At 41.2% G+C, this 14,748-nt stretch overlaps 2 protein-coding genes and 1 pseudogene across 3 annotated transcripts in view; all 3 read right to left on the bottom strand.

Moving 5' to 3' along the window:
• Nucleotides 1-7,174, bottom strand: part of dpr1 (defective proboscis extension response 1) — a 51,960-nt gene extending 44,786 nt beyond the window's left edge. For both annotated transcript variants that reach the window (NM_206186.4, NM_001299716.1), the window contains exon 1: nucleotides 6,387-7,174. In NM_206186.4, the coding sequence (NP_995908.2) occupies nucleotides 6,387-6,471 (85 nt within the window). In that variant the 5' untranslated portion in view covers nucleotides 6,472-7,174. The remainder of the gene's footprint in view (nucleotides 1-6,386) is intronic.
• A 4,743-nt stretch (nucleotides 7,175-11,917) lies between these two features.
• Nucleotides 11,918-12,828, bottom strand: CG13438 (uncharacterized protein). Its single transcript, NM_137666.2, has 2 exons — nucleotides 12,715-12,828; nucleotides 11,918-12,637 (listed from the first exon to the last, which is right to left on the bottom strand). The coding sequence occupies exons 1-2, from the start codon at nucleotides 12,785-12,787 to the stop codon at nucleotides 12,048-12,050; spliced, it is 663 nt and encodes a 220-aa protein (NP_611510.1). The 5' UTR covers nucleotides 12,788-12,828; the 3' UTR covers nucleotides 11,918-12,047.
• A 333-nt stretch (nucleotides 12,829-13,161) lies between these two features.
• CR44659 lies at nucleotides 13,162-13,470 on the bottom strand (annotated as a pseudogene).
• Between the last annotated feature and the right edge of the window lie 1,278 nt (nucleotides 13,471-14,748).

Raw genomic sequence — 14,748 nt, 5'->3', positions numbered from 1 at the left:
ATATCTTTGATATGATGAAAACGAAAAAAGCAAAAGAAATACATCTCTGTGAAAAATGAAGACTATAGAATTACCAAACACAAATAGAAAGTGGCGTTTGGCAGAGTAATAGAGGAGTCGTCTTGAGGTAGCAAAGTTGGCCTACCATTCTGGTTCTCATTTTTCGCCAAAGGACACCACAAAATTAAGGCAAATGCTTGAGTTCAGTGAACCAAATATGGAACAGTTGTTGGTTGGCTGCTTGCTTGTATTTTCATTAATTCCTTTTTTATATTTTTTATTTTTTTGGAACGAGCGTGTGCGTGTGTGTGTGTGTGTGAGTTCCGCTTTTCAGGGAAAGCAAATGCGCATAATTGTCGAGACCGAGCCATAAAAATGTAGAACATGACAAGCGACCATAAATGTTAGTTGGCTGTCAATTCGTGTTCGCAGCTGGATAAACGGTTGAAGTTTTTGGCCCGGCAATGTTTTCCGCTTTTCGGCTGGTTTAATTAAGTGGGCTGGATTTTGCCAGGAGCTGTGATGGTGCTCCTCAAGTGGAGCAAATCAATTCGTAGCGGAAGCGCCACTCACCCACCCACACCATGGCTATCAAAGGACTCGAAATCAACTGGAGAGGCGTGCTAAACTTTTGGCCAACAATGGCTAAGGAAACGGGAAATGAAAAACGCTTTGACTATATACTCGTAAGAGTTCAAAAAAGGAAATGACACATCAACACAATTGCAAACTGTTCGTATGAGAAAAAAGAAACCCAAAAGGGAAAGGGACGCGATTCAAGGCGAAATAAATAAATATGACACGCGCGAGCGCATGAGAAATGCGTCAGTCCCTTATTCGGGCGCCAAAGGCTGTTGACAATACCAACAATGCTGGTGCTGCAGCAACAATAACAATCCTACTGAGGCAGACATGTACAGCAAATAAATAAGGGACAAGTACAGAGGAACCACATTAAGAATGTTGCCTATTCGATACCCCCTAAGGTGGCTAGCCTATTCTAAGTAAATGCCTGGCAGTGTAAAAAGCCATGTCTCAATTAATTTTAATAAATATAAACAGCAATCAATAAATCAAAAGCAACTATTAAACTATGAGCTTGTACTATGTTCTTTGTCATAAATAAATTTAACGCAATTAAGTCATATTTGTGTTTGGCAAATTCATAGCTATTAAGTTTTGCCTGATCGATCAAAATCGATAAACTTTTAAAATCATAAATTGTGGCAGCATGTGACAAGCGCTATTTATTGAAAAGCTAACTAATTATTCTGTAAACTCATCTGGAAATTTATGGCCAGCAGTTTATCGCAGTTTAGTGCAAAAAAAAAGACTAGAATTTAAATACGAGATAAATTTACTTTATTTTAAATAGATATTTATAAGTTCGCGCAGTTAGGGTCATCGAAAGTAGATATTTTTTCAAATCTAAACTATTTCAGTGCTACGATGTCCTTGCTTGCATATACCCACCACTAACCCATTGTCTGGCTGCAGGATATCAACGAAAATCCAGCGGCGAAAGGATAAGCAACCACTGCGGCTCAGTTCTTGCGAAATGTCGACGATGCCGCCGACGTCTTTTGCCGCTGCTGATGTGTCTGTGTGAAATATGTTGAAATGACAAAGCAATAAAACTGCTACATCGGAGGCAGCACGAAATGGCAGCAACACCAGAAGCAACACCAGCGGCGGCATAGACAATTGTTGGTTGTTTCCTGCTAGTTGGTTGCCTTAAACATGCTTATTTCGGCATCTCTCACCCATTTCCCGCCCCTCTATCACCTATCCCAATCCCCCCCCGCTCGATTGTGTGAGGAATTTTTAATAAAAGCAGCTCAGACAGGCCGGAGGCTCAAGGAATAGCGGCTCAGAGTAAGGCAACATCTCATGTAGGTTACCGGCACGCCCCGGGGAAAAACAGCAACAGCATCAAAACAGCAGTGGTGAAAACTTTGTCCCCAGCACGTGTTGTGTGACGTGTCCCCGGTGTTAATAAAACGAATTTTCCTCGCAAAATCATTGAGGCCTACACGATTTTTAGAGCCGCGCAACTGGTTTATTGTGCTCCTGTGGATTTATCGACAGCTTCGGTGGCGCAAACCCCTCACTCTTGAAACTTATAGCGTATATATCCTTTTTACGACACTTGTCCATCCGTCTGTCTGTCTGTCTGTTTGTCTGTAAGTGTTTTGGTTCAATTTGTGTTGCCACTTTGGCCAAAAGGCTTTAAAATCGAGCCGAAAGCTGGGAGACAGCACAGCTGCTAAAGGGTTTTCAATGCTGGAGTGCTTTTTAATAGCCACGTCTTTTGGCTCAAGGCTGTTGTTCTGGTCGTAAAAACCAGGCCCACAAGGAAATTGGCATGATGGAAAGTGGGTGGGCGAAACCACTCTAGTTTTTGGCTAATTTATGTCAGCATATAATTCGGCCAACGATAAACAAAACACAACAGAAACATTCGCAGCCATGCTTGGACTTTGAAAATTAGTTGAAATCAAATGCATAAATTTTCCTCTTTCTTGGCTGATTCGGTTTTCTCTGCACTGGTGCTCCAAAGTTACGTGACCGAAATAGTTGAGTTAGCAAGAAAGCGCTGTGCCAAGTGAATCAAAAAATAATGCTCATGTATGTATGTATCTTACGCACATGGATGCCGAGCCATTGGGGCAAAATAAAAACAATTTTCATTTATATATTTTCCTGACGAAAACCTAAAAAAAAAAAAACGAAAACGAAAGCACACACACTCAAGGGGCTTGAGCAACAGAAACAACAATCTTGCACACAAGAAAACCTTGGCTGTCATATAAATGTCAAATCCATAAGTGTTACGAAGGCAGCGGTAAAAAAATAATGTTGGTTTGACCTGCGCCTAGAAAGGGAATCATAATTTGAAAAGCTGTGGATTTGCCTAAAAAAATATATATACCTTGCTTGTCAACGACTTGCGCAACTTTTCAGCTTTTGGCCCGAAAAAAAAACTTTGTGCCAGCAGTTTAATTAGGAAACTATTTGACAATACTTTGCCTAATTAACTACTCAAACTCGCTCGACACTTAAATATATTGAAGTATTACATAAGACTTATGTTTAAGAAAGTTATTCATGGCTTGCTACACAAAGCTCTGTTAAACCAATGATTTGGGATTTGGGATAGTTTATTATTTTGAGCCAGATTTAAATATGTTTCATACATCAGTTAAAAGATAACTTTGTAAAGTGAATAAATTACTTTAATAAATGACTTCCAGATTTCTGTAATCCCTGACCATCCTCAAGTACAGTCCTTGGTCTATTAAATGATTAATGATGCCATTCGACTTTCCCTCCAAACTCCTTGAGCCAAATATAGTCTAGAGTCCTTCCGGTGGAACTTTTAACCACCCATTCATCACAAATTCCTGTAAAGCCATATTCCATTAAAATCAACAACGGGCTAAGTTTGTTTCTTCAAGCAGCTTTTTTTTGGGGGGTGAAAACCAAAAGTATGTTTATATTTATACGCATAAAAAAAGATAAGGTACAAATCTGGTTGGTCGGCCTTGATGAAGAATCCGTCGGGTTTTCACGCCGCTGCCTGTGTGAATAACCTGTACCCGCCGGCAAACAGATCCTGCGAACCCTTGAGTATGTGCTTTGCATACTTTGAGGCGCCGCCTCGTCAGTTTTTCATCGGATAAAATGAGAACGAAATGGATGGCAGTACGGTGGATGGATGGATGGATGGGCATTGCGTGCTCTCCTAGGCGTTTGTCTGGGCCAATGCGTCGGCTCATTCATCAGTCTGACACCGCTGAATGATGCCGGCCTACGCTGAATTGTTTCGCCAGCAATTATATGTATATGTATATTTTCCCAGCATTGCTTCTGTATTAACTGTACTCAACGGAAAATCACGTCGGTTATTATCATTTTTTCGCCATTGATTCATTTTGCTTTCCTTTTCGGCGACATGGAAAATATTTACAAAAATACTTAATAGTGGCTGCGGGGGAGGTCAAAAAACACGGCACATGCGAGTTATGCGGTGAAAAAGGGCAAAATCGTTTGTTTGGCTTATATGGCAAAACAGCTGTGCAAATAACTGCAATTTTGCATACAGAGTGACACGCACACACACACACACATACAAAGAGCCAAACCGCAAGGGCAGAATTTATTTATTAATAAACCAACAAACCAAATAACACGAGCTCGCGAAAGGACACGATCGAAAGTTTTATGAATTCATTATGGAAATATGCGCATGCATTTGTCGAGTTTTTCCCTGTCAATTAATTTGAGAAAAAGAATCAAACAGCCGGCCGAAAATTTGCCTCAAAAAATTCCAATATGCATATATATATAATAAAAATAAAAATAATCTGCATAATAATATGCAAATTTAACTATAAAATATTGGTACTTAAAAAGTGAATATGGCTAATTGTCAAAGTTGTCCATGCTAAAGTAGTGAAAAATTACATTTTAGATTTTGACTTGTTAGCCTTTTGCAATCAACTTAAACCATCTTTATGCCCAAAAACTTTGTATTAAATAATTTTAATTCCAATATATCATTACAAGTAATAATCATCACCTTTGTGAGAGAACAAATAAAACCCAGACCAAAGAAAATCCTTGGAAAATCGGTTGCCCAGTAATTCGATAGGAATCTTTTTTGATTGCTTGCCTTTTTGCAGGTTCTGCAATTGCCAAGATGAGTTATTTCGTCTGTTTGTCTGCGCTTAACCAACTTCAAGTAGCTTTTAGCCAAATGAAATGGCCAGACAGATGCCAATGGGCTAACAAGATAGGCGGGTAGAAGGCAAAGAAGCAGCCAAGTCAAAGGAAAGCAGGACGAAGGAAACAATTTGCGCAAAAGCGAATTGCATTCGGAAAGTATTTCATTTGAAAATTACAAAGCCCAGACGAACAACTGCCAAGTCAAATGATGGAAAATTGTATAAAAATGCAATTTACTGTTTTCAGAGATGACAAACGACGAGCTGAAAACGGAAAGTAGAAAATTGCTAGCCGCTGAAAGCTAAAAAGTGCAAACTTAAAAGCAGCAAACAGGCGGCTAAACCCCAAAACTGAAAAACCAAAAAGCCAAGCCAAGCCCAATGGCAATAGTTTCGTGTGTCAACTGCAACGTGCCACATGCAACGCAGCTGCTGCTGCTGCTGCGCAAGCGGCAACAACATCAAGTGCAACTGCAGCCAGAAGCATTTTGGCCATGACCAAGCTTCAACAGCATTTTCCAAGTGTCTGCCGCTCGTTAGTATGTGTTATTTTTCATATTTACTTTTTATTTTCCCACATTTCTATCTCTGTGGCGCGGCGCATCACAAGCGCGTGCTTCTCATTTGATGCATTGAAAGTGAGACTTGTGCCCCACTGTTGCAAACTATTATATAAAACCGTTTGCCCAGCCCACACGTTGCATGTGGCATTCGCACTCGCACTATGCGGCCATTCGCCATTCATCCTCCTGCCCTTCAGTTGGTCACTGGACCAACCTTGTGGGCTGCGAAACTAGGACTGCAAAACTCTGGACAGGAGTGGGTCACGAATGCACGGAAAATCAAATAGCCGGAGTACTTAGTTGCATATATGCTTTTCTGTAAATAATAGTTTTAAATGCAGATGATAGTAGACTAGCCTTTAAAACATTTTCTAACTACTTTTGTATGTGATTGTATCTATAAAACTAAATATTGTACAATAACAATGTGAGTATTTCAAGTTCTTACTTCAAACAAAGTTTAAGTAGAATATTCTAAAAGTGTTGTTAAATTCAATCCAAAATCCAATATTAAAACATTTTGTAATATTATATAATTTAACAGAAATATACTTTAGCTGACTTTGTTAACTCATCTTAACCCAAAAAAAAACATGAAGAGTTCGTATAAATACATATATAATATATGCATTAAAAACAAAAATATTCTAAAACCAAGATGCGGGGGGAGCACTCGTTTTTCCCTCTGTATAATGTTTCATTTTGTTGGTTCTCCACTTTTTGGGAGTCACACACAGATGGGCATTAAATGCTTCACCTTTTGACTTGCGCCAGGGACAAAAGGGAAAACTTTTGCCGACTCTGTAGCGGAATTAAAATTCTTAGCACAAAAATTAAAGAATTTTCAATTCGCATTCGCCCGCTTTCCAGGCCAGCGAAAATCGCTCGTTTTCCGGAAATTAGACGGGAAATCCTAGGCGACAAAGGAAAGTCTTTGGGTTACAACGGGCATGGTGGGCGTGATGGGCGTGGTGGGCATGGTGAGCATGGGGGCAATTAGGTGGGCCAAAGCGCGGCGCAAACAAATTAAATTTAATTAGAAATTAAATGAAAATAAATTGGATTATTTAATTAAAAAGCCCGACGCACAACTCACCTCTGAGCAAAACCATCGACAGCAGCAGCAGCCAGCCGATGAGCCAGTTGAGTAATCCGATATTGGCTCTGGATGGCAGGGACATTGTGCTGCTGTATCTGTATCTGTATCTGTGTATCTGCGGTTGTTATCCGCAAGTTTATTGTTATTACGCTTGTAGTTGGCACGCGATCCGGATCCGGCGAAACGGATTCCGGTGTGGTGGGGGTGCACCCGGGTGGTGGAACGTCACTGGTCAACTAACGATTCCGTCAAATTAGAGCCCGGCAAAACTCTCGGTTAAGCTCTGCCTGGGGAGCAATGAAAGTACTTTCTCCGCTTGGCCCTGTTTTTGGTTCGTTTTCACTGAGAGTTGACCTTTTTTTCTGGTTTTGTTTTTTTTTTCTTTTTTGTTAATCTGCTGCGAAATGAGCTTTACACAAGAACTTTTTTTTTTGTGGGCGTGCGAAAGGTTTTAACGGTCTACGAACACTTCAAACAGATCGTAAGCCCAAAAGCCGCTAAGCAGTAGGCTACACTTTGTGGGCGCCTCTAATTTATGGCACTGTGTTTCACTGTACTCAGTCGCTCGGTTCAGCTCATTACGGCGCCCCATGCATGTGGCTATTGCATTTTAATCGCCCCGTCATTAATTCGCCATTAACACGAAGGCCCGGGCACTCATTAGGCCCACTTTTTCGAAACCCTCAACACTGAGGAATATATCTGAACAGGATTTAACTGGGACTACAACCCGCGCACATAAATCAAGAAACGCGTGCTTCGCCTTCGAGTCACAGGATGGAACTGACTGGTAATCGGCGCTCGGGCACATGGCGAACGCCTCGACTTCGGCTAACTTCGGCACTCGGGCAAGTTCGCATATATATTGTTCACATGTAAGAGCAAAGAGAACTAAAACTGCAGAGCCGCTCTCTTCAGTCGGCTTATTGGAGCACGAAATTACCAAGCAACTTTGTTTATATCGAATATAATGTCTCAGGTAATAAAGCACTATTGCAACTGTAATAAAATGCTTATGAATAATTATATTACAGCCTTTACTAATTATTTAATTATTATTAAGACTCATAAAACCTTTTTTTTAACATATTAGTATTGTATTCCACTTTCTAGGGACTTAGTTTTACCATTCTGCTTTTAAAATGTAGGGAAATCATAAAAGGAAATAAATTGTTCTACTTCTTAATAAATGAAACTTGCTTCTTGTTTTTAATATAATATTTAATTATGCCCACTACCATTTAAGCTGCTAAACAATAAGAAAACCGCGCAAAAATATCCTGCCATAGGTCAGTTAGGGATACTCTTATACTGCCGCTCTTATACTCCGCAGGCCTAAAGAGAAAATGTCCAGTGTATGAAAACTGTTACAGTTCCACGTTCTCTGCAGTTCAATTGAGCGGCAAACAAAAAATGCATTTTTAATTAATGCTCCTAATTAGCACTTTTTAGTGTTTTTTTTTTTTTCTTTTTCTTATTTTTTGTTTATTTGCTGCGAATTTCCCTGAAGCGTTCTTAGTACTGGGACTCATCGCAGCCACCCAAAAGCACAAAGGAAAAGCACACACGAGAATTTCAATCAATTGCGAAACTTTTAATTACAAGTCAATTTAATTTTGTGCAAACAAACAGATCAAATGCACTCGATAACACCCCCCAAACCCCTCGCCTTGCTATTGGTCAAGCCGAAGCGTTTAAATCAATTAAATTAATTAGCGACTGTGAAATATATACATATATTTGTGCAGATTGGCCAGAACTTTTTCCGCCTGATTATTTTTAATTGATTGGCCCAGCTTTTGGCTTTCCCAGCTTACGACTTATGGCCCACTGCCCAAACATTGCCAGTATTATGCAATCAACTTGCGGACTTATAAATACCACCCAACCAATCAAGGTCGCCGCAATTAGCGGCCCCAAAAAGCGATTACTACCATTCGATAACCGAAGGAGGCGTTCAGTCGGGGGGGCGTGGCGATGGAGGCACGTGTCAATCGCAAGCCGCTTATAGATAAAGTAAAAGGCGAAAAAGCAAAGTCAGTAAACTTTTTAATTGAAACAATTTGTAAAATGTTGCCCAAATACCATCCCATTGTTCATCATAGACAGAAATAAAGAAATGGCCAACTTTCAGGACTCGCTTTTAATCCTCCATTTCGCGGAGCCTTGAGCGTTCCATTTTTACTAATTCCTGGCCTCCTGTGTGATTTCTTAATTGAATTACCCTCGTCTGATTTAACCGAACGGTAGCGGCGAAAACAGTTATTGATTTTCTATATTGACAAAAACAAGTTACTCCCCACAAAAAAAAAAAAAACAACAAATCTGGCTCGGTTTATGTTCTATCTTTGCTTCAGCGAAATCATTATTCCAATCAGAGACGCACGCCCGCCTCACAATTGGATTTGGATTCGAATTCGGATATGGATCCGGGTTCGGAATGGGGAAGTCTGAGTTACCAGCTAAGAAGGGTGGGCAAACAAATCAAAAATCTATTAAGACGTGCGATGCGGCACATTCAGGCTCAACAAATGTCCTTGCGGTCACGTGTCACCGCGAAGTTGCAATTGTGCACACAAAAAAAATTAGTGGTCCATTGGCTAAAAATAAATCTTACAGATTTATTATTCATGGCAGAATAAATCATCACTGAGTAATAGCACCAGAAGTAACTATAATTGTAATCTATGATCCTTTTCAATACTGCATCGTTTTTTTTTTCAAGTGTTTAGGCATATCTCGACGCCCATTGACAAAGCATCCCAAAGAGACGAGACCTTCATTTTGGTGGCAGATATGAGGTTGCGGCTGGTTTCCTCCTGAAACTGAAACTGGAGGAGCTGGAGCTGGAGACGGCTTCATTAGGAGTGCAGCGTTGGAAGAGCTGACCCCTTGGAGGGCAGGAGTGGGTTGGTATGGTATGGTAGATACAAGGGTGGCAAGTGCCATTAATTGAAATGCCAAGCAACAGCTCGTTGGGGCAACGAGGCATGACCACATTACAGCCGCACACACACGCGTGCTCGTCACTCCAACTTGTTTATACTTTCCGAGATGGTTTTGATTTTGGGCAGTGGGTATGCTTCGGTATCATGCGGTCCACTCCCCCCCATTGGGGAAAACCTATAAAACAAAGGAAACCAAAGCAAAGCAAGCAAAACAAATGGGAGAGAGAGAAAAAAAAGCAAAGGGAGCAGAATGAAATGAGCGGCAGTGCAATAAAAATCAAACCCGCATAATTTAACACAAGTGCGCGCACTCAGAACAGCTGACTCTCGTCCGCCGGGGGAGCACCAGCCACCCACTCTGGTTGCCAGCCACCCACTTTTTGGGGCTGTAGAAAAAAAAGCGTGTGTGATGACACTCAGGAAAACATCTCAATTATTTGTTGACTCTGACACACCGCTCCCCACACTTGCCCCATTTTATTATCAGCCCAAGAGCATCGGCATTAACATTTAAAACAATTCTCAATGTTGTAAAAAGCAAGTGTAGCACTGTGGCTGCCTTCGAAGGTCGGCTAACATATACTATTCGTATTTGTATATCCGCCTTCACGATTCACACGCCTGCATACTTAATGCCAGCAACAACCACAAGGAACGCTCTCGACCTCTGACCCCCCCAACAACCAACTAACCATTACATGGTATAGAAAATCACTAGGGTTGCCAGCAAGTAAGCCACACAACAGTTTCTCTTATCGCTCAAATGTCATCGACTGTCGGCAGTGTTTGGCTTTCGCTTTCCCATTCCTTTTGACTTTAGTTTTTCGGCTTTGGTATAAGCAACCCAAAAAGAAAAAAGAAAACAGTGGAAAAGCACCCCTCTGGCCATTTAACCCAACCCCCTGCCCACCCAAAAAGGGCGTTCATTTGTGAAATTCTAGCCATGCCCAGGGGCGGCACTTGCGGCATTTAGTTAGTAATTTAGCGCATTTAGTACGCATTTTCAGCCGGGGGATTCGAGGGGAGCAACTGCCCTTCTGGGGTCACGGCCTCGGTCATTAGGCTCAGCCTTTCACTGCGATACTAAAGTGCACAATAATTGTAGTTTGCTGCTGATTCGTTCATGAATATACAAACATACAGTCGTCCTTTCAAACAGGAAAGGATTCTTATTTTCATTTCAAAGTAAGGTTTAGAACTTATTTTTACATTACCAAAATGTACATGGAAAACTTGCGTATTTACATAGCTTTTCTTAACTAGACAGTTATTCCTTCAGATTTGAGTTCACCATATAGATGTTCTACTGTCCATAGCATATGTACGCACAGAGATTGTCCGAATGGTCGTTTAAAGGGCCAGAGATATGGTAATTTGAGTTTGATTTTCTTCGAGAAATAGTTTGCTGCCAGGCACTTGCCACACTTTAATATTTCGCTTTAATAATTCGTTCATGAATATACAAACATACAGTCGTCCTTTCAAACAGGAAAGGATTCCTCTTTTCATTTCAAGGTTTAGGTGTAATAATAAGGCTTAGAACTTATTTTTACATTACAAAAATGTACATGGAAAACTTGCGTATTTACATAGCTTTTCTTAACTAGAGAGTTATTCCTTCAGATTTGAGTTCACCGTATAGATGTTCTACTGTCCATGGCATATGTACGTACAGAGATTGTCTGAATGCTCGTTTAAAGGGCCAGAGATATGGTAATTTGAGTTTGATTTTCTTCGAGAAATAGTTTGCTGCCAGGCACTCGCCACACTTTAATCACTGAGTCACTTTTTCAGCCACTGACAGAGCTGAACTGCCACGCATTTACATAAATAATAAATGGACCCTAATGCAATTCCTGCCTACCCAATGACAGACACATCCCCAGGACCAAGGATCAGACAATAACATAAACACTACAATTTACTCGCCGTAAAAGAAGATTCAAAGTTAATAGTTCGCTGAAGGAAGTCCGTGGTTGAGGTCCTTTATCCACATAAATTTCGCATCCAAATCAAACGTTGAAGGGGGAGGGGCAGGGGAGGACCGTTGACATTGGCCAGTGTTAAAGTTAATAAATTGTGGCCAAGAAGGATTTATGTGGCCAGGCGGCTGCCCTCGACGTCAATGACATTTCAATGTTTACATAAGGACCAAAGGCGATGGAAAGGGGCTAAAAGGACGAGGCGCACGCGGAGTGGGTGTGGCGGCTGGATGCGTGGCTTTCTGTTTGTATTAATAACCATTCTGCCACCGCGATATGCGTGACGCTGCAAATGGTTGCACCGAGAAAAAAAATATATTTTTAATCATAAAAGAAGAGGGAAATGAAAATATACTTGAGAATATACAACAAAAGTAGTCACTTTAAGATGCTAAGCTAAAGATATAAGATATACTCATTTCCAATTTGTAGATACAAACAAGTAAGCCCCATTTTCTTTCAGTGACTGCGTGTGTGTCACATATGAATGCTTTCTTCTCGTCGGCGAGTCCACTTTCCCTGTAAAATATTTTTTTTTCTTCGGGCGAAACCCAGAGTGCATGTCAGCAAATCATAAATGTGTCAATACAAGATTTTCCCAAGTCATTCGGCCATTAATGAAGGCAGCCCACCCATGGCAGGCCCATGGAATGCGGAACAATTAAAATTTAATAAACTAATCGAAGTCAATAAATAAGTTAGCTTAAAGTAAGGAGCTGGGCTAAAACCTAAACCCTATGCCGGCGGTACTTTTTCAGGGTCTGCCGATGGCTTTTAGGATAAACAGATCTCAACGTTCCTGGTTGGATTCGCAACTGGCGCCTGCGACGGGAACCCTCCTTGCTCAGGACAATGCAGGTGAGGCCGTTGGAAGACGAGGAGGTGGTAGTTCCTGTCTCAGTGCCAGTGCCAGTAACAGAGCCCGTGCCCGTGCCACTGGTAGTCTGTCTCCACTCGCCGTCGAGATCTGCTCCATCATCCATGTCATTGAAGCCATTACTCCTGCCGTTAATCACCTCACCGTCGGCACTGCGACTGTTGAAACAGATCTCCTGTGCAGTTCCACTGCTGCTTGAAGTCGACGATGAGGCAGTGGAGTTCAGCAGACTGGTAATGTAATCAATGGTCACATTCGAGGTGACCACATCGAACAGCAGTGAGCCACCAATGCCCTTTGTGATGCCCAGGGCGAATCCACTGAGTCCGGACAGCGCCGACGCCACTGATCTTCCAGCTGCAGAATCCTCATCGAATCCGGATTCCCTAAGAGCTCTTCTCAGTTCCCTTCCTGTCAATGGACGCAAAGCCAGGCGACGAGCTGAAAATCAGATACAAGTTAATTGATAAGTACAAGTTCAATAAATAGCTTCTATGAATTATATTATAACAACTCACCCTCTAGGCCGACAGTAAAGCTTGCTATAAGGATGACGAGTAGGCCAAAGGTCAAGTTCCCGAACGACTTCATCTTTTCGACGATCTTTCGCGTAATCGCGTAGAAATCCAACTGAAACAGCCGACGGGTTCTGCTTCACTTTTATCTGTGACAAGCAACCGTAGAAAGTTTCTTGGACTTTGCATATGCAAATTTCCCAAAATTCCGCAGAAAATAAAACCATTTGACCCTTGACAGATCGGCGACCCCAAACAGGTTTTAAAAGATCCACTAAACAGAATCAGTTTGGAATGGGCTCGTGTCCAATTCGATTTAATAACGCAGATCGAAAATGAATTTTAAGAAGTAATATGGCACAATGAAACTAAAAGTGTTTGCCAACCGAAGTTAGATAAAGTTCGTACCAATATAGATTATCCCAAATCATTTTAATTTCTTTAGTTTCAGTTATTTGTATAGTAAACTAGGCAGGTTATATCCGAATTAGAGCTTCCAGTGTTGAAACAGACTTCCCTTAAGGAACCAGTGTTTGATTATACAGGTTGAACAGTATCCTCTGATTCGGTGATATTGGCAGTGATGACATCGTAGATGAAGACTCCAGTGAGTGCTTTTCCCAAACCCAGGGCGAAACCAGTAATGGCAGCCAAGCCACTTGATACCGATCGTCCCTTGGAAATCGAGTTCTGCAGTGATCGAATCTCTGCTAACTCCAAAGGTCTCAGTGTCACATGTTTAGCTAAAGAAAAACTAATTAGGTAATTGAGTGTTTTTGTTTAGTTTATCTTAAATACCCAAGGGACTTGCTGTGTGATTCAAAAGTACAATCAGACATATTAGGAGCAACCTCGTCCACTTGTGCTTGCTGCTCATCTTGCTCCAGGTAACTTGAGCTGCTACGACCTCATCATTGATTTATATTTATGCCTCGGCCATGTCTTTAGAACTCATTTGCATAAACACTAATCACTGACAAGAGGCATGGCAATCAGTCATTCCAGATGTACCCACATGCCTCGATTCACCCATCAGCTGGCTGATTTCTTTATTTTTCTCTGCTAATCAAGCACTTTCACTTTGGTTGATATGAATATGAATATGGAAACTTGGCAAAGAAAGCAAACTTTGCAAAGGTGAAACAACAACAGAGATTCTTGTGACCATCTGACCTGCTAATCGAACCGTGTCACAAGGTGCTCGCTACCATAGAAACCTAGAAAAGATACCTTATGTAACACAGTGGATGTTATGTTTTCTCATTAGAACATAGACTTTTTATTTTTAAATCTTTTTCCTTCAATAAAGTATCACTGAGCATTTCAAATACCCTATTTATAAGATTTGTAAGTAATACTTGCATTCGAAAAGGAGGCATTGGTAAGTTATTTAACATACCTAATAGGTATTATTATACAAATTTTATCTGCCTTCAATTACTATTAGAATTTATAATATTAATAAGGTATCCAACGAATCGACTTCGCCTGCTTAACTTCCATTTTGCGTGCCTTTCTTGTGTCGGCAATAAATTCAGATTTGGTGGCTCAACGGAAGTATTAAGCTGATTTTATGGCTTACAACTGCATACTTAAATCTGTTTCCAGGCCAAGCCAGATTCGCATTTCGGATTTGGGATGCGGGCAGGAAGTGGAGTGTTGTCTATCCCATTTGGCAAGCGATACGCAGTCGGGTCCCCGGGTGCACTTTTATTTGCCACGTACAAGTTGTGAATGGCCGGGCAAAGTGGGGCATAAAAAGTTTTAGTTGCAGCTTTGTCAGACATTTGCTTTTTAAAATGGCTTAAAGCTGACATCTGCCAATTGTCGGGCAAGTTTGTGGCTTGGTCCCTTTGGACACCAGACCAAGGGGAGTTTAGGTTCCGAAGAAACGAGTATAATGGAGAGCTGCCTTATTCACTCTTCACCGAGCAGCTGTTGCCGGGGCAACAAGTGAAATGCAAGCGATGAATGTCAAGCTGTCTGCGCACGCGAACAATGCCGCATCATCATCATCATTAGCATCATTTTGAGGGC

Source organism: Drosophila melanogaster, chromosome 2R (genome assembly GCF_000001215.4).
Source record: "Drosophila melanogaster chromosome 2R".
Classification (NCBI taxonomy): domain Eukaryota; kingdom Metazoa; phylum Arthropoda; class Insecta; order Diptera; family Drosophilidae; genus Drosophila; species Drosophila melanogaster.
This window is presented reverse-complemented; position numbering and strand designations above follow the sequence as displayed.

What these genes read in the sequence shown, in the direction of transcription:
- CG13438 (NM_137666.2), bottom strand. Translation starts at nt 12,787, where the DNA reads ATGAAGTCGTTCGGGAACTTGACCTTTGGCCTACTCGTCATCCTTATA. An exon ending in CTTTACTGTCGGCCTAGAGG is followed by an intron (nt 12,638 to 12,714) that starts GTGAGTTGTTAT and finishes TCTGATTTTCAG; the next exon opens with CTCGTCGCCTGGCTTTGCGT.